The 27927-nt window shown below is 44.2% G+C and overlaps 1 protein-coding gene across 1 annotated transcript in view; it reads left to right on the forward strand.

The window, feature by feature from the left end:
- zfpm2a (zinc finger protein, FOG family member 2a) overlaps positions 1 to 27927 on the forward strand; it is a 122209-nt gene that overhangs the window by 32856 nt on the left and 61426 nt on the right. Inside the window, 1 exon segment of the mRNA XM_070437310.1 lies at positions 17314 to 17425. Within this exon segment, the coding sequence (XP_070293411.1) occupies positions 17314 to 17425 (112 nt within the window).

Below are 27927 nucleotides of genomic sequence, written 5' to 3' on the forward strand. Positions count from 1 at the left end.
GTCTACTGTGGGTCTTATGGTCTATGTGGTTCTCTATGGGTCTACTGTGGCTCTGCTGTGGGTCTCTGTGGGTCTACTGTGGCTCTCTATGGTCTCAGTGGGTCTGCTGTGGGTCTTTATGGGTGTACTGTGGGTCTGCTGTGGCTCTCTATGGGTCTACTCTGGGTCTCTATGGTCTGCTGTGGGTCTCTCTATGTGTCAATTGTGGGTCTCTATGGGGGTCTACTGTGGGTCTCTATGGGTCTACTTGGGCTCTCAGTGGGTGTACTGTGGGTCTGCTGTGGCACTCTATGGGTCTACTGTGGGTCTCTATGGGTCTGCTGTGGGTCTCTATGGGTCTACTGTGGCTCTTATGGGTCTACTGTGGCTCTTTATGGGTCTAATGTGGTTCCTCTATGGTCTACTGTGGTCTCTATGGGTCTGCTGTGGGTCTCTATGGGTCTACTGTGGGTCTCTATGGGTCTACTGTGGCTCTTTATGGGTCTAATGTGGTTCTCTATGGGTCTACTGTGGCTCTGCTGTGGGTCTCTGTGGGTCTACTGTGGCTCTCTATGGGTCGACTGTGGGTCTCTATGTGTCTTCTGTGGGTCTCTATGGGTCTACTGTAGCTATCTATGGGTCTACTGTGGGTCTCTATGGGTCTACTGTGGGTTTACTGTGTCTCTCAGTGGGTCTACTGTGTCTCCACTGTGGTTCTCTATGGGTCTACTGTGGGTCTCTGTGGGTCTACTGTGGCTCTCTATGGGTCTACTCTGGGTCTCATATGGGTCTACTGTGGCTCTCTATGGGTCTACTCTGGGTCTCATATGGGTCTACTGTAGGTCTCTATGGGTCTCCTGTGGGTCTGCTGTTGGTCTCTATGGGTCTCCTGTGGGTCTCTATGGCTAGGGAGTGATGGATGATGCTGGGGGAAAATAGTGGTGCATTACAGTTGTCAAGGCGGGACTAGCAGACAAGAGGAAACTGAGAGAGGAAAAACAGGGGGGAAGAGCATGACAGGTAATCTGGACATCTGTAGGACAGAGATAGGGTCACATCTCCAGTCTTTATCAAAGAGGAAATCAGATTTCACAGCTGATGGAAGGCCGTGGCAGCAGCCCCAGGCCGCAGGGGTGCTGGGTTTGTTGTGAGATACTGTAGCTATCCACACACAGCCTGCTGCTGCTATAGGAACCTGTTAACACACACACACCTCTGGTTAGACACTCCAACCAAAGTTGTTCTTCATGCTTTATCGGTGTTAGATGATCACACTCGGTTTAAATGTCCCTCCCTTTTTCCTAATTGATATTGTCTTCAAAGAAAGAAATMTAAGTGGTACTTTAATGACGGAATACGTTGAACTGATTTCAGGTTCTCAGTGTGTTGTATCAACCTTAGAAATAGAATGTTCTCTCAATAAATGATTTATCCCAGAAGAACTCAGGGACTGAAGTCTAAACTAAGCAATTGCCTAGAGTTGGAGTATTGTGTAGTGTGTGAAGGAGAGGGAGAGGGCAAAGAGAGAGAGAGGGAGGGAGAGTGACAAGAGAGAGGGAATAGAGAGAGGGAGAGAGGGAGAGGCACAGGGCCCAGAGAAGAGAGATAGAGGGAGACAAGGGAGAGGGAGAGGCAGAGGGCCCAGAGAGAGAGAGAGGGAGATGCACAGGGCCCAGAGAAGAGAGATAGAGGGAGAGAGACAAGAGAGGGCCCAGAGAAGAGGAGAGAGAGAAAGAGGGCCCAGAGTGAGAGTGGAGTGGGAGGTGGGAAGAAGAGAGAGAGAGAGCGAGAAAGAGGAGAAGAGAGAGAGAAGAGAGAGAAGAGAGAGAGAGAAGAGAGAGAGAGAGAGAAGAGAGAGAGAGAGAGAGAGAGAGAAGAGAGAGAGAGAGAGAGAGAGAGCGAGAGAGAAGGAGAGAGGAGAGAGAGAGAGAGAGAGAGAGAGAGAGGACAGAGAGGGACAGAGAGAGAGGAAGAGGGACAGAGAGAGAGAGAGGACAGAAGAGAGGACAGAGAGAGGGACAGAGAGAGAGAAGAAAGAGGGACAGAGAGAGAAAGAGAGAGAGGGACAGAGAGAGAGAGAGAGAGGAAGAAGGCCCAGAGAGAGAGGGGGAGGGAGAGAGCCCAGAGAGAGAGAGAGAAACCATTGAGCGAGAGCCCAGYCAGAAATAGAAAGTGAGCTGTCCAAAGCTGCAACCCCAGCTTGTCAGTACCCTGTTTTTCTCTCTCTCTTCTCCTCTCTGACTGATGGAGCTGCCAGCGCTCAGCCTCATCCTTCACTTCTCTCACTTCTTCCCCTGATCAATCAGACTATTAAGCTCCAATTACACCAGCCAGCCCCTCCACACAAGCAGGTGAGCGACAAGCACATTCAGCCAGCCCAGCCCAGACACGCACGGCCCAACCAGCCAACACTCCCAAATTAACCCAAATGAATAGTGACACTCAGACATAAATGTCTGCAATCGAGGGCTAAATGACACGTCTGTGTCGAAGCTATTGAGTAGCAGGTGTCTTAAAAGTAGTAATTACACAAAGTGGGATGTGAAAAAGGCCCACGGCTGGGCCAGAGTAGGCCCCAGTGTGGTGGTTAGCTGGGGTCTGTCTCTAGGTGTTGATAATTGATTCAGGCTAATAATAAGCTGCAGATTTGAAGGCCTGTCTGTTCTAGATACGTGTTGCTGAGGCTGGAGCCTCCTACTCTATGCTCATAATGCTCATTATAAAGGTCTATTGTAAGGCCTGGTTTCAGTGACTGCTGATCTTTTTACTTTAGCCCACAGTTGGTAGTGATACAAAGATATTTAGGGCAGTGTACGTATTGAGGTCAACCCCTAAAACAGACAACAGACAACAGGAGGCAGGTGAGTTTATATCATTATTGGTCACATCCTGGGAACCCTACATTTGTTTTTGTTGTTCCTTATATATCAGAAGGAAATTAAAAAGAACAAGAGACAATGTTTTTGTATATTGTAGGCTGTATTGTCTGTGATATATCATCCGGTGTGATGTGTTTCTGAGCGGAGAGACAGGAAGCCACATCAGGGAAGCAGCTGGCAGTGGAAATGTTGTCGCATGTGAAGCAAAGGGCAGAGACAAACACTGTGTCATGTTCTTAACAATGTGTGTGTTCACATTAAGATATTGTTTTAGTTTCACAGTTCTTAAAAATAAATTCTACATTTCGATCATGAATTTTGTCAGAAATATGTGTATTATATATTGCAACCATGTGATTGAGGCTAGCTGCTACAGTATTCTTTATCATCTGTAGTATTATGTGTGTTTTCTGAGAAGAGTAGACTCTCCTTTTGGTTGTGAACAGAGAGTCTTACCTAGAGAGTGGAGACAAAAAGGGAAATGACAAGATACTGTCCTAATTTGCAGCTGGGAGAGAGGTGGTGTCTGTCAGACCCAAGAGGGGTTTTATAGTGTCATTTAGAACAAGGTGAGAAATGAGGTCCTGCCGTCCATGCTCCAAAAAAAGCACCAGAAATTATTCAAGCCATCACTCAGACATTTATCTCCTCCCGGTTCCCACCCTCTCCCGTCAATATGTTTATTGTTAGCTACCCCCTAAACTTGAACAAGTGGTGGCGCGGATTTTTCTGCTCCGAAATTATATTTTTCTTCTTGTCATTGCTTCATTAATCAAGAGAAGGCATTCTGAAAAATGTTTTGTTTTGGAGGCTGCAATCTATTTTTTGTGTGTGTGTGTGTTGTTGTTAATCTGCGCCCGTGGCAGGTTTCCCCTTCGAAACGCAGCGCTAAGCAGCGGTATCGCAGGCCTATTGTTGTAGCCTCTGTCATAGCAAGGAGAGCCTGATGCAGGCCTGGGCTTGCCTGATAAGGAAAGAGGATTCAACATGGCTGGAAAGGAGAATCAGTGGGACTTGAGAGTGGAGTACGGATGGGGCAGACGCGCACACTGACGTCCGCGCGCATGCGGGTGTGCGCCCACACACATGTACWCGCGTGCARACAAACGCATACACACACTCACACGTAAGCATGCACACACATGCAAGCACACAAATCATCATCATCATCACACTGGCACATGCCCAGGCAATTATTTACAGTACAACATCCAATTACATATGCAAGAAGACACCCCATGAGATAGTAGTTGCAGTACACCACCTCTCTGCTACTGCTTACTGGCAACACACTGGCTGCCACAGCACCAAACAGCACACTAAGAAGTAACCAAAAAACAACAATGTATTTGATTTCTTGTATTTTGTATATAAAGTCGACCTATCCTTTCTGTCTGAAAGTAATACCCTCTTGGATGTGGTTGGTAAAACCAGACAATTATCTGCACTAACCGGATTTGAATTTCTATGTTGGACACACAAATYATTTTGGCARAAAGWATGTGGCTCCATCTAATGAAATAATGGCCCRAAATTTTAGGCTGGGAACCAATTTGTGATTGCATGCATCAATTATTTCTTGGGCTTAAACCAATATTAAGACTGGGGTCTCTTCAGATGGGTAAAATGGTAATTATCTGGCGGTCTCTCTGACATTCACTGCGCCCCACATTTCTATCAACACTATTATTGACCAGCACACACATTAAAGAGTTCACGTTATACCGCATTCTTTTGATAAAGAAAACACYTATTCCTCTGAATTCATCCCTCTSTCAGTCTAAACCATCAGCTCGATGACAAAGATCTGACAACAACGCTTGGTTGGCATACTTGTGAGTCGAATGGAGACTAGGGTTATGACCTGTGTCAGAGGGGTGTGTCCAGGCCCCGGGGCCATTGTTTGGTGTCTTTCTAAGCTCCTTTCTATGGCTCCTCTCTCTGTGCTCTGCTGGGATCCATCCTGTGGCCATGCCGCCATGCCGTGGTGTATTAGCTGTGAAGGGCTCAGTGCTGCTCAGTGCTACTGGGGTTGGGGCTGTTGGGGCTGAGCTKCACTGTTTGAGATAATGCATGGTTGACTTGATCTACAAGTGAACCTGACATTCTCCTGTCCTTACATCACCACAAACAGATATGGCTGGTCCCCAGATAAGGAAGGCAGAATTCACTGACTTGCTTTGTGCCTTGCAGCCCTGCTGTGATGGCTACATAGTTTACTCAATCTCACTATACATACAGGGAATGGATCTGTACACTAAATGTTACAGTGAGAACGGACGCTTTTTATGTTGAGTTGGGGCTTCAAATAGATATGCCAATTGAGAGAGAGAGAGAGAGAGAGAGAATACGCTGAGTGTACAAAACATTAGGAACAGCTCTTTCCATGGCATAAACTGACCAGGTGAATCCAGGTGAAAGCTATGATCCCTTATTGATATCACTTGTTAAATCCACTTCAATCAGTGTATATGAAGGGGAGGAGACAGGTTAAAGAAGGATTTTTAAGCCTTGGGACAATCGAGATGGATTGTGTGTGTGTGTCATTCAGAATGTGAATGGACAAGACAGAAGATTTAAGTGCCTTTGAACGGGGTATGGTATGGCCAGGTGCACCGGTTTGAGTGTGTCAAGAACTGCATCGATGCTGGGTTTTTCATGCTCAACAGTTTCCCGTGTGTATCAAAAATGATCCTCCACCCAAATGACATCCAGCCACCTTGGCACAACTGTTTCAAGCATTGGAGTCAACATGGGCCAGCATCCCTGTGGAACGCTTTCGACACCTTGCTGTGTCCGTGCCCCGACAAATTGAGGCTGTTCTGAGGGCAATAGGGAGTGCAACTCAATATTAGGAAGGTGTTCTTAATGTTTTGTGCAGTCTGTGTATAACATGCAGTACAGACGTGTAGAATGCTTATGCTCCTCAATAAACATAATTCAACAGCTGATATAAACATGAACATTCAGGAACATTTGATTAATTCGGCAAGATATATTACATCCTGTAAAAGAAGGAAATGTGTGAAATTTTTACTTGATCTAAATTGTTCTAAACTGTCTGTCTCGGTACACTGTGTCTACAACACATCATAACCCAACAAGCACCCAATCTAGCGGAAACATTCATTAACATTCCTAAACCTTTGAGAAAAGTCATAGTGTGCAACTTAGAAAAGTCAATGTGAGCGTCTATGTCAAACGAAAGAGTATATATCCATTAACATACACAACAGACCTCCATTGCAGTTGGGGGAAAACAGAAAAGTGAAAAGAAGTTGAGTGGTGCCAGCTGCTTTGCCATCTGTCTCTGTCATGGCAGTACTTGTGATATGTTGAAACAACTTCCCTGAGAAGTGCTCCAGATAATCCCTGATTGTTTCCATTTGCAAACTCCTGATAGTGTTCTACATTACAGTGGGGACTAAAGTTATTTATGGTGCTGGTTAAACTTTTAGAGGACTGACCATTCCCTTCAGCAGTCAACACACACGCACGCACGCACGCACGCACGCACGCACGCACGCACGCACACACACACACACACACACACACACACACACACACACACACATACTCTGTCTCGTCTATAATTACCTAAAACATATGTTACAGTACTTCATCATCCTTATCATAATGTTATCAGTATTGTGAAGAACTTTCAGTCCTAGACAACTATGTTGCTCATCCCACTAGAATGCATCATTACGTGCAGGCCCCATGGTCTGCTGGTCTACAGTAGGTACATGTATYCAACCCTGGAGACCGGGGTTCAATCCCCGTCTTCCCACTTTGTCTCCTGTTAATCTGTCTCCCCCGCTGTTTCTAATCTGTCTGAATAAAGCAAAAATGCTTAAAAAAGATATCTTTAAGAAAGCATCATACCATGTAGGCTGCTTGATGTTTTCAGGAGCCTTTGATGCCATGCCACTGATGACATCCATTATTTATAGCATGCTGCCACCACATCACATCTCCCCACACGTAAACCAGGCCACTCTAAGACCCACTCTGAAATTGCACCTTATTCCCTATATAGTGCACTACACGGGCCCTGGTGAAAAGTTGTGCACTATATAAGGAATGCATAGGGTGCCATTTAGGACTTAGACTAAGTTTCTACGTGGGGTTAGGCTGGGCTGCTGTGTTCTCTTTCCTCTTGGTTGCACTGGTGGAGGGGTCGAGGAACACAGTGGAGGCTTTGCTTGCTTCACCTCCTCCAACGAGAGCGAATCCCTGCTGCCGGCCTCTGATAAGTCCGCCCTGTCCCGGCCTCCAGCTCCCATCCAGCCCCCCAGTATTCCAGACCCCCAGCCTTGCTAGCCTGGCTCGGGGCCCACCAAAGCCCAAAGACAAAACCCTGTCAAATGACTCCAGATGGATGAACAGCAGAAAATGAAAGTATTCCGTGAAGAATGCTGATTTGGTTGGTGGTCACATGGGTCTTCTATCAGAGGAGGCTTTGAGATAAAGAACCCAGATAAGACCAGAGGAGAGGAGGCCTGGACAGTGTCGGCTTCACAGGCCTGGTGGTCCAGCACATAGCAGTGTGTGTGTGTGTGTTTGTATGTATGTGTGTGTGCAAATGCGTGTTTGTGTGTGTGTTTATGAGGCTGTCAAAACAGGAATATTACACCACAGGGTCGTCAGGAAACTAATTGGGTAACAAAGACCATTTCCCGTCCTGGAACCCCATCTTTTAACAGTCCGTGTGCTGAGACTGTGATAAGGGAGTTCACGTCTAATACATTTAGTGGGGGCAAGTTCACCATCTTTATCTTATTTACTTACCTCAGTGTAAATATGGCCGGTCTTTAAAGGGGATTTATTAAGACCCCCATTTCTCTAAAGTGCACGCGAGAATCAAACTGTTTCTGTGTCATAGGTATACAATCAAATAATTATGCAAATATCAGTAGGTAAATATTTTTCTGCAGTTCAGGGATGGCCAAGAGGGTTGCGCAAAATAGCTTCCTTAAATATAATGCCACGTAGATGCTTTTTTATTGCATTGTGATTTCTGACTTCACAGAGAAGAAATAAGAGTTCAAAGGAACGTATTAAAATCCAAGGCTGTACCTTAAAGGGGCATTGAGGTTTATCCGGGCTTTATTCAAGCATCATCTTGCCTTGAATGTGATTGTTTGTCTTCACTGACTTATGACTGCTCCTAGGTCTGTGTTTATGTGTGGAGGGATAGCTTGTGACCTTAATGGCTGACAGACTTTGTCTCTTCATGTCTTCTTTGAAGAAAGGCCCCTCCGTGTGTTTATTCCTGTGTGTTTAAAGTGGAGCTGTCCGGAGTACGAGCCACCTGGCTGGTTCAGTGACCCTGGGGGAACAGTAATGTACCATACAGGTGAACACATCGCTGGCTGTCGCTTCTCTATTATGTGCTCACATAGTTTATCATGGCTCCAGGAGCCGAGCCCTAAGTTACATGCAAAGATCAAACAAGTCCCCAATTGAATTCAAATAGGAAATTCAAACAGCGAGAACTGAGGCGTTCAATGTTATTTCTCTGACCGAAGCCAAACAGTAGGAAGACGTGTACAGGATGTGTACCTCCTAGTCATTATTAAGTAGTGAAGCGTGCATTACAAATTCTACGTTCTCTTTCTTCCCTACGTCAAATAATGATACATAGGCTACATTATATTCTGTAGCTGCAACTTGCAGTTCATGGATTAACATGAATTTGAATGAAATGTCCACTTCAGCCAAACAACTGGTTGGTGAACAGGGACAATAGACTAGAATATGTCAAAGGCCCGTAGTTTGTCTGTTGCATTAAGGAGGAGATGATTATATATTGCATTGCTGATGTGGTTTAGTTATTTTTATACTTTTTAAATTGTCATTTAAACATATTGTCCATCAAACCTCCCATATCTACTTCCTCACATAACTCCTCCCATTCAGAGAGAGAGAGAGAGAGAGAGAGAGAGAGACGAAGAGATTTTATGGTGGCGACGATTGCAGAGCAAAGAGAGAAGAGAGGAGAGACTGAGAAGGAGAAGAGATTCGATGGAGTATCAAGAAGTATAGATGCGATCAGAGATCGAGAAAGAAGTCAGAACGTGAAAACCGGCGAGACACCAAGAAAGCTGATCGAGAGAGAGGATGAGTGGAAGAAATGACAGCATTGGAGCAAGAATATGTCTATTGTAGAGGATGAGCAAGATAAGAAAGAGGACAAGACAGCCAAGAAAGAAGCAGGCGATGTGGTAGAAGAGCAGGCAGGAGAGCACGATGGTGGAAAAAATCGAGAGAAGAGAGCGAGAAGATGAGCTAGTGTTTTGACGAGATTTTGTCCTAAGATTACGTATGCATTCGCATATGGAGTACCCGAGGAAGATGAGAGAGAGAGTGAGGGATAGTAGATTGGGGAGTGAGAGGATATAAGACGAAGAGTATATATAAATGATATCGAGATTATCTGCCGGGAGTTCAGTAAGTATGAGTCAAAAGATAAATTGTCAAACAATAGCATCATGAGAAGAGAGTGAGAGAGAGCAGAGACGAGAGGCTTGGAGAAAAAGACAGAGAGAATCCGGAAGAGCTGAGAGACGAGATGAGAGAGAGAGAGGGTGAAATGGAAATGAGTTGATGATGAGAGAGGATGAAGTATGACAGCGGAGAGAAACAAGGAGAGAGACTGATTAGAAAGAGCAGAAGGAAGATTGAGAAAGAAGGAGAGATATGAATGAATGAGAAAGAGAGAAAATTGAAGTAATTTATGTTTTATGAAGAACAGAGCAGACGAGAAGAGGACGAATTGTATGCAGAGCACTTTAGATAGATGGGAAAGTTGGAGAGGCAAGAGAAGAGAAGTAATTGCTGAAGAGAAGAAATGTTGGAGGGGCAGAAAAGAGATGCGGGAGAGAAAGGAAGAGTAAAAAAAGAATGGAATAGAGGAAAGGAGAAGAGCACGACTTGTGAGAAGTGCGAGACACAGGAAGAGAGAAGAAGAAAACGAATAGATAGAAGAGAGAAGAGAGATGAGAGAAAGACAGAAGAAGGAGGGCAGATGAATAGGGAGGGGAGACAGAGATTAGAGACCAAAAGAGTTATTGTTTGTGGAGAGAAGAGGATAAGAAGGGAGGACCTGGAGACGATGTGTACGTATTACTTTACGAGGGAAACGAGAAGATTGAGAAGTGAATGGATCGATTGGGATATCTGAGCGAAGAGGAGAAAGATGAGAGAAAGAAGAGAGAGAGTTGAATAATGAGAGGGAGAGGATATGAGAGAGAGGGGAAGAAGGAAGAGGAGGATGAGCTGAGGAAGGAGAGAGAGAGGAGAAGAAAGAAGCGGCTGATCGACGAGAGAAGGAGAGGAGTGGAGGAGGGAATAAGAAATGAAAGGAGAGAGAGAGACAGAAGAAAGAGAGAGAAGAGAAGTGAGGGAGATAAGGAGAGATAGGGAAGATCCGACGAGAGGGGAGAGAGAGGTCATAGGATAATGGAGAGATCGGAAAAAATCAAGGAACGGCGAGATGGACTTGGAGAGGAGGAAGAGAATATACGGAAAGAGAGATGAGAAGAGATGAAGATGAAAGAAAGTGGAGGAGTTGCGAGAGGCGGAGGTGAGAGAAGAGACGAAAAGAAAGAAGAGGAAGTCGTGAGTTGACAAAGGAACTAAGGTGAGGAGAGAAATCAATGAGAAGATGTGAGGTGGACGTGGAATGATTCCGGAAGGGAGAAGAGTGAACGTAGAGAGTAGAGATATTGGAAGGCAGGGGTGACGAGAAGAAGAAAGAGACGAGAGAGGAGAGAGATGAGAGAAAGAAGAGAAAGAAGGTGAAGTAGGAGTAGAGTGGAAATGAGATTGAAGGTAGTGCATTGAGAGAGGAGGAGTGAGGAAAGAGACTCTAAGGCCCGGTAGAAGAGACGAGAGAGACAAAGAGAGGAGAAGATGAAGAAGAAGAGAAATGGAACGAGCAGACGAGAGAAAGAGAAGAAGAGCGAGGCATCGGCTACAAGAGGAAAGAGACGCGAAGGGAGAGAGAAGGAGAGAGAGCGAGGAGAAGGGGAACGGAGAGAGAAAAGAGAAGAGAGATGAGGAGAGAGAAGGGAGGAGAGGAGAGAGAAGAAGGAGGGGGAGGAGAGAAGGGAAGAAAGACGGAAAGAGCCGAGAGGACGCGGAGGTGCAGAAGGAGGAGGGGAATGAAGGAGCGGAGCGAGAGGAAGAATGAAATACAGCACATGGGGTAAGGCAGAGGGGAGCGATGAACAGAGGGGGCAGCTCGGGAAGACTGAGAGAGGAGAGGAGGGGAGGGAGGAGCGGAAGTGAGTAGAAGAGATGGGGAGAAGGGGGACGTGGGGGAGGGGAGTGAGAAGGGGGGAGGGAGGAGAAGGGGGGGAGACGGGGGGGAGAGGGGGGGAGGGGAGGGGGGGAGGGGAAGAGGGGGGTGGCATCGAGGGAGGAGAAGATGTAACCTGGGGAGAGGCGAGGGACACTAGGGAAATGAAAGAGGGCACCGGAGGAGTGGAAGAGAGAGAGAGAGAGAGAGCAGGAGAGGGGGAGAGGGGAGAGAGAGAGAGAATGAGGAGAGAAGAGAGAGAGAGGAGAAGAGAGAGAGAGTAGGAGAGAGAGAGAGAGAGAAGAGAGAGAGAAGAGAAGCGAAGAGGGAAGGAGGAGAGAGAGAGAGAGAGAGAGAAGAGAGAGAGGGACTTGTCTGGAGGGCAGGTAGATCTACCCCACTACACTCGGATGAGGTTTGGAGTTGAGGCAGCTTCTTACTGCCTGCGAGTTTGGAGAATGGGGATGCGTGGAACTCATTGCTTTCCCATTCACTCTTTTCATACTCCTTTCTTCTCTGTCACCATATGTGGCTGTTTAGTATTGTAATGATCAACTTCAACATAAGCTCAATGTGGGTATAAGACTCAAGGTCCTTATTGTCCATATAGTGGTTACAATTCAGGAACAGATAATAACATCAAATAGGTTAAAACAGAATAGGATGTCACTTAAATTGATCAGAATACTTAATGTATATTTCCATAGCTTGCATGATCTAGCACTAAGCAAGCAATGCCGTAGCTGGTCCACATATAGCAACAACAACTAAAGGCAGAGTGGATTTGGTGTCCTTTTAAAATTCAAACGGGACTGTATATGCTAAAACAAAGTCAATTTACAAAGTTGAACAAAGAGAAAGGATTGTGTGGGTGTGTGGGGGAGGGTAGAAAAGAAACAAACCATCTTTTTGCCGCACCCCAGCAGTAAACTTACACTGCAAGCACAGAGCGAGTGCAAGGGCGAGGAAGATTTCTGCCTGAATTATCTCCACCTCAAACATTTGCTCTTAGAGCAAGCATGTTTAAAAGCCAAGCGATTGAGCAGTGATCCAATTGAAAATGCAAGAAATGATTAGAGCAGCTTGCCATCATTTCACCCCCTCCCCCTAATCTGAAATGCTCATGATTTAGACAGGGCAGCCAAGCAGATCTATCTCTACAAGGGAATTAAGTGTCGAATTTTGCATATTTTCTGTTATTAGTCCCTTCCCCCCCCAATAGCAGATGCTACTGTAGGGAGAGAGAGAAAACAGAAAGCTACTATGAAGGTACTGTATATTTTATATTTTGGGGGCCCAAAGAAGATATATAATATGTTTTTAAAAACGTATACTACGTTAAAAGATGGAGAGAATGGCTTGAAATGAGACCTGAGAAATGGATGCATTGGAAGCATTTCCCAGTTCATGTGGGATGTTGACAGATAATTGTGTTTTTTCGGGGGTTATATTAAAGGAAAATATACATAAATATCCATATTCTGAATATAAGCTTTCTATACATGCATAGAAACTTGGAGATGGATTGAAAGAGAAAGGGTTTTGGCCATTTATTTGACAGAAAGACCCTGGCAAGTCATCCGTCCTTGAGGCTAAAGAAATATTCATACGGGAATGAGATAACGAGGGCTAGAGGAAAATCTCCTCTAATGAAATTTCCAGTTGACCACATGCAATTTGTTTCATCGTGGGGAACAACTAATTGCAATGGACGTTATCAAGGTGTGTGCTGTAGTATGCTGTAAACAGGTGCAAATCCTTTATCCCTATATACCTCCACCGTAGTAACATATAATATAGAAACTTGACATAACACATTCATAAGCTTTTCTGCCCTTAATTTCATATAAAGGGCTAACCCGAGTCTTATATGGACATGACACATCAAACCTATTAGTGGCCTGTTGTTAACATATGAATGCTGGGTCAAGCGCTGTGTGTGGGAGTGAAACACACAGAGAGATGCTGCTTCTTCTACTATTTACAATGTTTTTCACTGAAGAAAAAAAACAATATTTATACTGAACTTAAGGACTAGTTTCATTTAAGGAACTGAATACATATTATTGAAATATAAAAAACTGAAATGTGTATTTTCTAAGTAAAATGCTATAAAAAAATATATATATATTTGCATTTGTATTATGATTCAGAGCACAGTTAGTCTTTCATACTCTACATGTTTTTAATATCCATGGCTACTGGATATACCGTGGACCTTTTTAAGCAAAACAACAAGTAGAATATACTGTAAAGATGCTCAGACTAAAACTGGGTTTGATTTCTCTACAGTTGGGGATCAGGACAGATACAGTACTACATTTGTGACCTTGGTAGAAAAAAAAACTATGGAAAAAAAGAAGGATTGATATCGATTTCCCCTGGCCTGACCGTGAAGCGGGTTAAGAGTTGCCCAGTGGTGGTGAAATGGTCAGTGGTGATATCATTAGCTTGTTTACACAGGAAACCAGMGAGTTAGGAGGAAGCTGAGTGTCACYAGCCACTTTCTTCCTCACCTCCTTCAGCTGATCTGAGGATCATGGTATCAAGGAGGGATTAGTAGCGACTTGGGATTTGTGTGATTGGTTAATTTATTGCGGTGATGGCAGGTCTTTCATCTATGGCAACATTTAATCAGCCCAGCCACAGAGGCTATTACAGGTTAGCTCCTTTCTGGWGTCAGTCCGGCACTGCCATCAYCTCCATCACAATTCCCCTGAAAATTCCAAATTATCTGGAACAGGCTTTAGCTTCTCAGTAATAAAAATTAGAACAGATTCCTGATAGAAGCTTTTCCTCACACAGTGCCAATTATAAATAGCTAGGGCTCTGCCTTTGGAAGGAAGGAGGAAAAATCCAACTATGAGAGATGTGCAATGGAACTTATCGCTCAGCCCCTGCTCTTCGCTCTGATCCAAATCCGTGTGGCTGAAAATTTATATTAGATTTTATCACAGAGGCCTAAGTCTKGAAAAATCAATGAAGGTTATCTTTTATGTTGCAGCAACTTGTGGAAATATTGATTTTCATTTTATAGCGACTTTGGAGCATCAGTTTGTAATCACTTCCTAGCTGACTACACTGTTTTGGTCACTGTATCTTTTACACGTTGGTTGAATGGTAACAGAGCTGAGAAAAAACCCTGGGAGAGTATTGAAACCATTGGAGTGAGGGAACAGGGTGGATAAACCACAACACACCATGAGGAGGAAGGGTGGATGCTTTTCAACACWTATCCATGACATTACTTTATAAAGTGACACATTTTGTCACATTTATTTTCCATGTAATTAACTGTAGATACTTCAAATGTCCCTATTTTATTTTATTGAATAAAAAACATTTAGGGACAGATTTAATTGTCATACGTTTTCAAATTTGAACATCACCATTGTTTCTACTTTTTTTTACTTGATCTGATTGGATTAATAAATCCACCTATTTTAATTTCTGTGAATGGTGGTGAACACTCTCTTAATCACTGTCAATAAAATGTAGAGTCCTCTGATCTGTAGAATAGCTAGTCTTAATATTAGTCTGAATGAAACCATATTGTATGTGGCTTTGGATTTTAAATCCGGTGGTGTTGATGTTGTAATATCCAATAGGGGTCAGTATTATTTGCTGTTCTGAATACATTTATTCATGAGGAAGTGGAACAGGACAGAGTCACTGTTGTACGTCACATTCCTTAGTTGTGATTGGTAGTTAGAGAAAGGGGTATGTTTTTATTTMGTYTACATCCCTCTCACTCCAGAYAAATCAACATGTTCTGCTTGTCACTCTGACTTTGTCTGAAGCTTTGACTACATATGTCCTGTATTTACTGTATAGGAAGAGGGCGTTCATTTAAGGCTAATATGCTCCTCACCTTGGTGACATCATTGTGTGTTATACCCAGAATACACCTTCTCTGCATTCCTTTGTCTGAAATAATTCAAAGCCCCAACATAGTCATTATTTAGAGTAGGACATTTAAATTAATAGTGCATTTAAATTTCAGCAAAATAAAAAATACAGCTATATGATAAATTGACCATTATTTTGATAAATGTATTCAGTTAACTTATTAATTTCCAATTGGTTACGTTTAGTTTTATTAATAAGTTATGTTATGATGATTTTGACAATGAATCGTTATATTAAGAAAACACATTGAAACAAAAATACATGTCAATAATGTAAATCATTCGAATTCAAATACAATTTGAAAGGAAATCTAATCCAGTACATATGTTTGCTTTCTTATGGTATTTCTAATGTTGAAAACTATTCCAATATATTATTATTACTCTCTCCCTGGTGAGAGGCAGTGTAATATAGTGAATTCCCAGAAGGCCTTAGAGACTAGACGGACAGGAAGAGGGGAAGAAGAAGCCTCACACAGCTAAATAAGAGAGATGGCCCCCAGTCTGGAGATCTGACAAAGGGTTAATCCGATTCTCATTTTAGATAGTCGTCGTAGCAACAATCAGATCCGTCRCCTTTGCTCCTTTTGACAGGGTTGTAAGATTTACAGGTTCGCTGAAGATATACGACTTTATTGTCAGGCTAATTTGAGATGTGAAATAGAGGACGGCTTAAATGACAGAGGTCTCTCTCTGTTCCTCTGCCAGGGCGGGATAAGATACCTAAATATTAAGGAATGAGAAAATCAACAGACACAATGTGCTGTTCACTAGGTGTTTGATCRGTCTGACTGGCACAAGTCCACCATTGCTTCGAGCTGCTATGTAAGAACTAGAGTTGAGGTTTTCTTTTCATTTTATARGTATTGTTTCATTTGTGTGTGACAGACAGACTGAGATCAGAGCCCATATGCTGTCTGCACTTTTGTTATTGAATGTAGCCTACAGTATTTATGTTTTCTCAGAGAAGAGAGAGAGCCCTCTAATCCTCAGTCACTACTAACGGAAGATTTCTGTGTGTGCTTCACCCACGTGCACAATAAATCATCTTTTGTGTGTATCTGTGCCAATTCAGACCTTTAACGTGTGAAAGTGGCCTTTGCATTTATCCTTGAAGGGTTGTTGCTGCCTTTCCGAAGAAATATCTGAAACACATAGTGAGACAACTAGTGCTTTTCTGTTGCATTAGGCAGATGGATGGTGGCTCATGGCAGCCTGTTTCAAATGGAGAAATAAATGAAGTGTCGAGAAGAGATTGCACCCCAGACCATTTTCTCTTAGCTAAACTATTTCTGTAACACCCTAATGAAGGAGGGCCTGGGGGTTAAAAAAGTAATGGCCTTGAAATACTGACATTTTGCCTGCTAGCAATAGGCTACTGTAACGGCTGCCCAAGAAAGATGCTTCTACCCTCTCCATGAGCACTGAAGATGTACTCTTGGCTTTCATTACCCTTTGTAGAAAAAAAAAGAAAAAAGCCATTTAAAAAATAAAATAGAATAGAAAATCATATGAAAATAAATAGAAAGGCCTTACAATCTGACGACCCCTCTCCATGTCTGGTTGTGAATACATTTAGCTGGGGCCACAGRATCTATCTCCCTGTTTTCCTTCCATAGAAATAACTTAAAGCACCAARGCTTGACCCYAGCCCAGAAGAAAAATGATGTTACACATTCAGAATAATTTGCCGGCATATTATAAGACGTAGCCTCAATCGCCCTTTGAAATYGATACTGATTCTTTAAATTCTTCCKTGGCTGTTTCAGGAAATAGTGAGATCCCAGCGATAGCGCAGCACAATGTGCCTAAAGTTCACTCCTGAACACTCGCCTCCTTCACTCTAAAAGTCATCGGCATTCTGGGCATCCGATATCTTCTTAATCTGGGAGATCTGATACTGTATCATTGGGATCATAGGGACCAGGCGTTAGCAGCACTGTATGCCCCCCCACCACCACCACCACTCCAACCACTCTCCTACCCCAACTGCCGCCACCACCTAGATCCCATTCCTCTGCCCCAACCCCCCCGTACTCCAACCACTCCACCCACAACCCTCTCAATTCCCAAATCTTCTCATTGCAGGGAGAAGAAGAGGGCCTACTAGCTTATAGAATGACCKTGTTTATGGCTTGCAGAGAAGAAGAGGAAGCATAACTTGGTGGCTATTATTTAATTGTTGTTTGTTTAATCACCAAAATAAGCAAATGATTAGTGTTTGTTATCTGTCCCCGTCCAGAAGATGAAGAGCCGTGTACCGGTGGTGCTCAGCGCGGGCCCCAGGTGGCTGCTGGATGTGACTTGGCAAGGAGCAGAAGACAACAAAAATAACTGTGTGGTGTACAGCAAAGGTAAGCTCAATCTCCAGACTGCTGTATACAGTCTGTTATCTCCCTAGCAACACCACAGCAGCCAAACACACGGTCTGACAGACAATTCCCCCACTTAAGTTCTGCTGTCTGTCTGTCTCTCGCTGTCTATCACTCTAAATATTTTTTTTTACATCCCTCTGAAGTCATTTAGTGTATCAACTCAAAAGTTTTGATTAGGAGTGGGAGACACAAACGAGACACAAAGTCAGTGGTTTTCGATTTCACGAGGTAAATATATTCCTTCGCTTTTTGTACACAGTCTGAGTGAATTCCTCTCTGTTCACAAATTACAATTCCCCAAAATTATTATGTAGACGATAATCTGAAATTTGCTAATGGCATATCTCTCTTTTTATGTAATTTGGGGTTACTGGGTGTGACCGTAGAGGTTGTGAGTCTCGAATCACACTGAAATAAAKATMWGGYATTTATTTGCTGTCTGATACAGCTAGAATGCCCTTATTAGGCAAGCTCAAAATGGCTGCCCATCCATAGTTCYTGATTGGGRTTAAGGTTACTGATTGTAAAATGCTAATATGGCACACTGACACTGWCAGTACAGTCTTCAGACTTCACTCTTTATGAAAGCACTGTGCTGCTGACTGGCTGCTGCAGCCCATAATTGGGTCTTGACGGGTGTATCCAGAGACACACAGGCACATAAATAAGTAAATAAAGATGTTTGAATTCAAAAGGGATGCAAGAAGTGGTTTCTATTTATCCTGTTTTCAAAATGATTACCCTGTGACTAGACTCACGAAGGAGCTGAAATGGAGTTTCTTCCSCTCAAAGTGAATCAGAGCGGGAACTGGGATTTGCAGCCCGGATTTTCTTTCGGGTCTCCCAATTCTCATCTACTAATCACTAGACTGCACTGGGGAGTTATCCTCTTAACCGGCGACTTAACTTTGTGCTCTTTATCACCAAATCATTAAAGTTTATGATAAGCTGTTAAAGGAGATTATGCACTTCTTTAAAAATCTCCTAATCTTTTTGCCAGGAGACTGAATATATGAAACAAAAAAGGGAGTAATAACAGGATTTGGTCTCGTTTTGTTAAGTCTGTCATTTCCCTTCCCCGTCTTCATAGTCATTATAGAAGACATCCAAGACGTAGTTGCAGTACTGTCATCATCTCACACAAACGGACGTTATGGATCTGTGATCACCTCTGTAGCATTGTCCTTCATATCCCCTTGTTCATAYCATCTAGTTGACCCTTATTCAATTAGAAAAGGAAGTGATCTGAAAGTCGGACCAAAAAGAGGAGTCCCCCAGTGAGAGCCGTTTGTGTTGTATTAYTATAGAGCCGCTAAACCTTTCTCCACAATCACACGCCTGCCAAGCCTTAATAAACGATACAGAGGGATAAAATGCAGAAAAATATAATTAATTTCAATTTGGAAATAATTGTATAATATTTGTCACCTTACTGTGTGTAGTCATTTTGAGACAATAATTGCAGCTCTAAATCTGTAGGCCGAGACAGAATCAGCATCCATCCAGTTTTTCTATTTCTATGGCCCCAGACAGAATCTGTCTAGTTATTCTATGTATGTGCGGCAGGGTAGCCTAGTGGTTAGAGCGTTGGACTAGTAACCGAAAGGTTGCAAGTTCAAATCCCCGAGCTGACAAGGTACAAATCTGTCGTTCTGCCCCTGAACAGGCAGTTAACCCACTGTTCCTAGGCCGTCATTGAAAATAAGAATTTGTTCTTAACTGACTTGCCTAGTTAAATAAAGGTAAAAAAAAAAAAAAAAAATGTGGCCCCAGACAGAATCTGTCTAGTTATTCTATGTATGTGGCCCCAGACAGAATCTGCCTAGTTATTCTATGTATGTGGCCCCAGACAGAATCTGTCTAGTTATTCTATGTATGTGGCCCCAGACAGAATCTGTCTAGTTATTCTATGTATGTGGCCCCAGACAGAATCGATCTAGTTATTGTACAGAATCTATTTAGTTATTGTATTGCTATGGCCCCAGAGAGAATATCTGTAGTCATTGTACAAAATCTATTTACTTATTGTATTTCTATGGCCCCAGAGATAATCATTCTAGTTATTGTATTTCTATGGCCCCATGCAGACACCAGACAGTACAGAATGACTCAGTGATGACTCCCTCTCTGCATGAAACAGACACACAGAGCCATAGGGCCTCAGTGTTTACATCTGTTTGTCTGTTTTGCGCTAAGAAAGGCAGTTGACTTATGGTAATCGGTGAACATCTCAATATACTGCATGTTCATTGGTTCTCGCTGAATATGGCTACTTGGCTCATGTTCCAATCATCTTGGCTTTCTTGAGGAGTGCCTCTTAACTAGAGTTGGCACTATGTTTCACCCTCCCATATCGTAGTTTATTGTTGATGATCTGAAAGTAAAATGTATTGTCAGTGTGCTATGGCTACCACTGAATGTTCACGATCTTCAACCATTGACATTCTATGGGACAGAGAAAAAGAGAGAAATGATTCCCAATGGACTGATGCAGTCCAACAGTGTGTAATGTATAATACATGCTAGTTCACCGTGAACAAGAACTATGTGAGTTTGGTGGAATCCCCATTGGGCTGCCCCGGGCATCCAGCAGAAAACACACTACCACGGTTACCACATATCTAATATTAGACATGGATATTTTTTATTCTGTCCTGTGTCCTGGTTCTACTAATGTCCCTTTTTTAATGATTTGCCACTCACTGTCTCTATCATTTTGTGTTGTTGATATTGACAAACAACACACTGTATAATGAGACATTTCTAACTAACATTTCTACTGGAGAGTTTACCCTATAACTACGACTATATACTTGTGGTTATTATGTCTATGTTTCATATGCCCAAGTTTGTGTTAAATATATATTACTTTAAAATGAAGAATTCTACAATTCCCCCTTGAAGACGTGATATAATAAAAAGTGGAATAAACATATCTGTTTTTACCAGGCAGTTTTTCTATCAGTAGCACCAGAAACAGTAAGCATACAGTGCTGTTTGTTTTACATTAGACTCCCATGCAGGCAGCCAGTATACTGTAGTGCCTCAGCACAGAGCACAGCAGCCAGTATAACTGTAGTGCCTCAGCACAGAGACACAGCAGCCAGTATACTGTAGTGCCTCAGCACAGAGCACAGCCAGCCAGTATATAATGTAGTGCCTAACCACAGAGCACAGCAGCCAGCCATTACTAAAACTCTCAACTTGACTGCTGCACCAACTCATTATCGAGAAATCCACCTGGAACCTCCACAATGCTCCGCGCCACACATGGACAGTTGCTTTGAACCACTGACGTTTTCTAGAAACAGGCAGCGAGTCTGTGGAGTAATTACACATTACAGTAACGCAGAGGGAGGGAGGGAATTGGGGGAGAATTGGTAGAGAGATAGGGAGAGAGCGAGAGAGCGATAGGGATAGGGAAAGCGAGAAAGCAAGTCAGAGAGGGAGGATATCAGTGGAGAATTGGTACATTTGATTAACAATATGGAAGTGTTTTTTAATTCAGAAAGAAATGCATAATATTTAATTGCATAATTCTTTTTGCCGTTTTCATTATTCCACTATTGAATCAAAACAGCGACGTTCAGTAATTAAAACAAAAAGAAACAAAGAAGAAATGGGACAATAAATAGATATATCATTTCAGGATCACTCCTATCCACAATGTCATGACATACAGTGCCTCCTCCATCATATAACAGTCCATTTCCAATGCTCTTATTTTATTTATTTATTTTTTGCCTTTTTTTGCCTTTTATAGAGAGAACATAATGTAGGCCTCCAAGACTGGACATCCACCAGTCATTCTGCATGTTTTACAGTTCGTCAGATTTCTTGGTAGCTACTGTCCACACATTACATGGAATGTATATCATCATTACCAGTATGACAGTAAAGTCAGTATGGCTGTATTCAACTCAGTGCTCTCCTATTGTGCTCGACCATTGTCACCTGATATCTGAGCCCTTAGAAACTCACCCGCTCTCTGTCTTGATATTATGTCCTATTATTCTAAGGTCACCTYAGTTTTTCTAACGTAAGCCTCTTAAGCGGACCACATTCAGATACAGCATGTCCAATATGTCTCTGGAGAAAGTCGGCCATTGTTGGAGCGGAAATTGACCAATGTACTAGGGCGTTTTACATAAGCCCATACGGTGTAGAATTAGACTGTAACTCACTGCTGTGTCTTTCTGTTATTTCATGTTCACTAAGTCCTCGCCATCAGATCCCTTTTCTCACACGTCCGTTGTTCACACGCTCTTAGCCAGAGACCTCGGAGGTACAGTATATGGTGAACTTGCGGGACATGGCTAGATCTTTTTAGATTCATTTCTCATCAACTGAAATCTTAACTGTCTCTCCACAGTACTTTTGAAATTGGATCAGAATTTTTTATATTCTGTCCAAAACAAAATAGGGAGAAATCAGAATAAGATGGTTTGGTTTAGAAAGGGGGAAATATATTGTAAAAACTGTTTGGGACTGCGGGAGAGGAGAGAGAGTACTGTAACAGTTCAGATTGAATTGTTCATTTCAACCCTCCCCTTTAAAACGACTGCGGCAAATAGGAGGTGCTGAGGTTATTATCTGTTATCTGGGAACATTGGGAAATAGTGTGACTGAATAATAACTAAACAACTGACACAATGTCAAAATGTCATTATCAGTGTATTAAAACAAAATTGTGCCCTAAAGGAGGCCCCACCACAGCTCAGAGCAGCAGCGTAATTATGRTTAATTAAAATACAACAGAGATCAACAGAATCGTTTTCATTAGGAAATTATTAATGATTCCGCGGCAACAATAATTGATTGCACTGAYCCAGGCGATAACTGCACGGTCAGGCTGGAGTGAACGGAGTGCTCAGGCTGTACCGTAGCTGTAGTGTAATATTAAGTGACTATGTCACTGTGGCAGGCAGGGGTAGAGTATTGTACTGTAAGACTGAACTGGAGGCTGGTGATGGTAGGGAGGGGGGTGCTAAGGACAGCAGACTTCATTATATAGAATGTGAGAAGACTTAGCATCCTACACATCATGCGTAAGCACACAGACCGAAGTGCACACACACACACACACACACACACACACACACACACACACACACACACACATTTGTTCTTGCTTCATTCAGCAGAGACAGTGAAAGACGTCAGCCCAGACTCTTCCTCCGAATGCCTTTTATGTGCATTGTTCCCTCACTGTTGGTGGAGGCAGACAGGCGGGCGGCTGGCCTCCCCCTGCAACACCACACACACAGACACCAGACACCAGGCTCTGTCTGTCACAGCCACCACTCTCTAAACATCCACCACAAACAGGCCACAAACCACAATACACCCAAATTAGGATGTTTCCACAAACACTCATAAACCTAAGCCTAATTGTGACACACACAGAAAAGACTCAGAAAAAAACAACAAGTGAAGGACAAGTGATGGGCATCACTGATGACAAACTGAAGAGAGGAGAGGCATGCTGTATAGCAGTGTTTCATCCATCACTCTCCCCAGTCAGGCACTATGTTGTCGTTGCAGTAGAGGACAACACAGACAGACGGCCGCGCGTCCTTGTATGAATGCCACTGAGGGTGTCGTGTCACGCTAARGAGCGTGTAGCCTAGCTGGCCGTTCTCCCTCCCTCRYTAGCAGGAGGGTTTTGACTCACTGTGCCATTCACTCTGCATATTTAAATGCCTTGTAAAGCTTAAGTAGACCCACTTTTCCATGTCAGGGCAGCGTTCAATCCTGCTGTGCCCATTAATTATGATACCATTGTGCTCCGGTGTGGCTAATAAGAGTGATGTATTGCACCCTTGTGGCATTATAATCATGTCTAGTGAAGTACCTGGACTGTCTGAGCACTAGGCTTCTCTTTAGAGCACTTGGGTAAAAAGCAGCAGCTCTTCWAGCCTACTCTCCTCTCCTGTCCAGGGTTGGTTAATGGGCTTGTTCTGGAGAGTGYGCTGTTGATTTAGCTTTAGCATAATTGTATAATCGATGATGAGAAATGCCTGTGTATCGATCTGGGGGAAGCAGATGGAGCTGTCTGTCTGTGAGCCCAGCAGGGATTTTAAAGCTCTTCCTGAAAGAGGTACCGGGCCTGAGGACAGGAGCTGGACAGGAGGAAACAAGGTGTGATTTTCAGACAATAAACAATTCCTTGGACATTAAAATAATGATCTGCAAGGTTTTGATTAAGAGGATCACGGTTGCTTAGTTAAAGAGTCCATTCTATGCGTCTTTAAGAGCCTCAGCCCTGGCCTGCTTTTAGAACTGTTGTGTATGATTCACCTCTCCTTCCTGGCCGCCCGGCCTCGCCGCCCCATCATGGCACAGCTGCCGTAAGTAGGTGTGAAAAGCATTGTCAATGTGCTTTAGGATAAAGCTCTGTGGTGGGATGCCATTGGTCACGATGAACCCCCACCCACCTTCAGCTGCAGCAGAGAGCGAGTGGAGGAGAGGGGGAGAGAGAGGCCTTCTTCGGGGTGCTTTTCATCTGCAGTAGGGGGTCAGAGTGAGAGATCAGTGGGGTGAATGAGTGTTTAAGACATACACCACACACACACACACAAACACAACACACACACAACACACACCACACACACACACACACACACACACACACACACACACACACACACACACCACACACACACCACCACACACACACAGTTAGAGCGAGGAAGAATAGCGAACTGCATGGACACCCTGCACATGGCAGAAGATGGGAAGAAAATCACTGATGGGCACTAGAATGAAGATACAGTATCACGTCTATCACCCTGGTCACAATATAATGACATTATAGGGTTCATTGCAGGGATTTAATTTGTCTTCTTCCACACTGTATATCTCTTTATAAATACATTTTGGAAGAAAATAAATCTGATTTTTTGCTGAAGAAATAAGCGGACACATTACAAAATAGTTTTGTGGTGTCACATCTGTGTTCGAGGGGGAGAACTTCCCGATAACCTTTACACATACCTCTGCAGCTAATCCATTTTATTGATTGCACATCCGGCTGTGCGAATAAACATATCCCTGCAGTCTTTAGAATGTGGTATCAGTGGGGTATCACTTTTTCTCATTGCACACCGCGCAGGAGCACACAGAGCTCGCTCCTCCATTGCTGGCTTATCTATGGGGTTTATGATGCTCTGGTCARGGGGTCTCAGCCGTTCCACCCCTCTTAAACCCCAATGCCATGGGTAAGGACAGGGGGACATACAGGTATAGGAGGTGGGTCACTCAGCTCCATGAAGAGAGGAGGCTGGTAGTTTTGTGGCTATTTGGTGTGTTGGTGAATGTGGCAGAAGTACGGTATGTATGGTGATGCTGAGGCTCATGCTTGGACCCCTCCCCCATCTCCTCCACCCTCCCCTACATCCCCCACCATTCCCCATATACCCCACTCCGTCTTCCCATGCAGCTCCTGGAGTGTCAGAGCTGAGTTGACCTCTGCCTGCCTAAAGGGAGGTCGCAGTGGCCTCCGTTAGCTGCTCCTGTAGCACTGGTGATCCAGAGTGGGTCCCCCATACTCCCCCTCTGTGGTGGGTGTGTATGATAGTGTTTACGTGAGTGCGGTGGTGTGTGTAGGCGAGCAGAAGAGCGACAGGCGTGCTGTAGGTACAGCTAGTGTAGTGGAGAAGACGTGTGTGGTCGACCGGGGTCAGAGCAGGGCCATCCATTCTCTGAGCCACTGGGAGAGGGGAAGAGAGAGGAGGAGAGGAAGAGAGAGAAGAGAGAGAAGCAGAGGAGGAGGAGAGAGAGAGAGAGAGAGAGAGAGAGAGAGAGAGAGAGGAGAGAGAGAGAGAGAGAAGCGAGAGAGAGATGAGAGGAGAGAGATGAGAAGAGAGAGAGAGAGGATGGAGAGAGAAGAGGGAGAGAGAGAGAGAGAGGGGATGGAGAGAGAGAGAGAGAGAGAGAGAGATGTAGAGCCAGAGGAGAGAAGAAGCAGACGCAGAGAAGGTAGAATGTAGAGGAGTGAATAGAGGCGGACGGCAGAGAATCAGAGAGAGGAAGAGAGAGTTTGGAGGAGGAGCGTAGGAGGAGGGAAGAGAGAGAGAGAGAGAGAGAGAGAGGAGGAGAGGAGGAGAGGCAGAGAGAGAGAGAGGGGGTTGGATACACTAGGCTTCTCTTACTCTATCAAGACAGTGAGGTATGTGCTTCCTTCTTTGTCGAATGCAGTGCAGTCGGTGGAACACTCTTGGGGTCATTCTGGTCCTGGTACCTACTTCAGCTTACTACAGTACCACAGGAGGGGGTTTGGAACCAACTATCTATTCAACCACAGCTGGTTAATGTGTGAGCTGTGGGGATGTTGTCCAGAATGTGAGTGAGTGTGGATTTGAAGTCTCTCTAGTAGGATGATTGAATTTTCAATCCAGATGTTTAGGGCTGCTAATGAATGTCTTTATAGAATCCTTTTGGCCTGCCCCACTATGTGGCAGCGAGTCGGTCCGACTACAAGTGTTTAGAACGCATGTTTAGGTATTCGTAGCATGTAAGTCTGAAGGATTTACAACACGAAGCCATTTTCCCGCCTATCACACCCCTCGGCACCAGCCAGAAGGGAACTGGCGCACCCCTCAATCCAGCCTCGGTTTACCTCTCTAAGTTTCTTCTAGGTTTTGGCCTTTCTAGTAGGAGTTTTTTTTCCTCAGCCACCGGCATCGATCGTGCTTTACACATGCAGATTAATAGCTTGTTATTGGAGGCGTTTTAGGGCTGAGTGTGTGTACAGCACTTCGGAGGATGTGATTAGCTGATGTACGGAAGCGGCTCTTAACAATACAAAGGTTTAGATGTGATTGATTGTAGGAGAACTGGTTGCAGACGCACAATGGTTTGCTGGTTAGTAGGCGGGCCATTCACCGGGTTTATTCAACAGCATCAGCCTGGCATGGCAAGCTGAACAATGGAGCCCTCCCACTTGGGGGCTATACTCTGCGAAGCCAAGCGGATGGGAGGTGCTAACACCCAGCTTCTCCCTCCGGGTCTGTCGATGCCGCTGGCCATTCCCACCTGCTTAAAGTACTTAGAAAAAGGCCTTCTCCATGGGTAGCTGCATAATATGGTAGAGTTGAAGTTAGTGGGCTGTAACATCGCTGTGTTTCCAAGTTGCATGCCTTTGGCAGTCACTCGACGGTTTCTGTGTCGTCCGCAGCCTGCGGTCAGGAGAAGGAATCCTCAACGCCACGCCTGCAATGGTCCTAGCCCCTGTAAATCTCCAAGCTCCTCTCTGTTGTCGGGTGCGGCGCCTGCTGCTCCCCGCTCTATCCCACAACCCCCTTCCAACCCCCTTCCTCCTCACATCCACCTCCACCATTTTAATCCCTTTGACCCAAACCCTCAGTGTTTCCCTGTATCAACAGCTCCTGAAGATTACATCCTTCCACCTCCTGTACTGTAGAGTGTGCTAGCTACAGTAGCTAGCCTAGAGCTACAGTATTACAGCCAAGCCCAGCAGTACCAGTTTTCCTCTAGCTACCACATGACAGCTAGTGCCTAAAGGCAGTCTGCAGTTAAGTCTCTAATTAACCCACTCCAGAGTAGTATGGTATGCCACATTGCCACACTGGTCATTGCAATATAGTCACTCCGCCTATACAGTCTACCTACAGTCTACCCGCAGTCTATACAGTCTAGCCACAGTATATACAGTTTACCCGCAGTCTATACAGTCTCCCCACAGTCTATACAGTCTACCCACAGTCTATACAGCCTACCCACAGTATATACAGTGTACCCACAGTCTAGACAGTCTACCCACAGTATATACAGTCTAGCCACAGTCTATACAGCCTACCCACAGTCTACCCACAGTATATACAGTCTAGCCACAGTCTATACAGCCTACCCACAGTCTATACAGTCTACCCACAGTCTATACCGTTTACCTGCAGTCTATACAGTCTACCCACAGTCTATATAGTCTAGCCACAGTCTATACAGTTTACCCACAGTCTATACAGTCTACCCACAGTCTATACAGTCTACCCACAGTCTATACAGTCTACCCAAAGTCTATACAGCCTACCCGCAGTCTATACAGTCTACCCACAGTATATACAGTCTACCCACAGTCTATATAGTCTAGCCACAGTCTATACAGTTTACCCACAGTCTATACAGTCTACCCACAGTCTATACAGTCTAGCCACAGTATATACAGTCTACCCACAGTCTATACAGTCTAGCCACAGTCTATACAGCCTACCCACAGTCTATACAGTCTAGCCGCAGTCTATACAGTCTATTCGCAGTCTATACAGTCTAGCCGCAGTCTATACAGTCTAGCCACAGTGTAGCCGCAGTCTATACAGTCTACCCAGGGTATATACAGTCTAGCCAGTCTGGCCTGATACTCCAGAGCTCACCCTGCAGAGAGAGTACAGCTCTACCTCTTTCATGTAGTGTTTCTGGTAATGAGTTAGGGCGTTATTGATGTGAACTTATGTGATCATTAC

The sequence above is a fragment of the Salvelinus sp. IW2-2015 genome, linkage group LG35 (genome assembly GCF_002910315.2).
Source record: "Salvelinus sp. IW2-2015 linkage group LG35, ASM291031v2, whole genome shotgun sequence".
Classification (NCBI taxonomy): Eukaryota; Metazoa; Chordata; class Actinopteri; order Salmoniformes; family Salmonidae; genus Salvelinus; species Salvelinus sp. IW2-2015.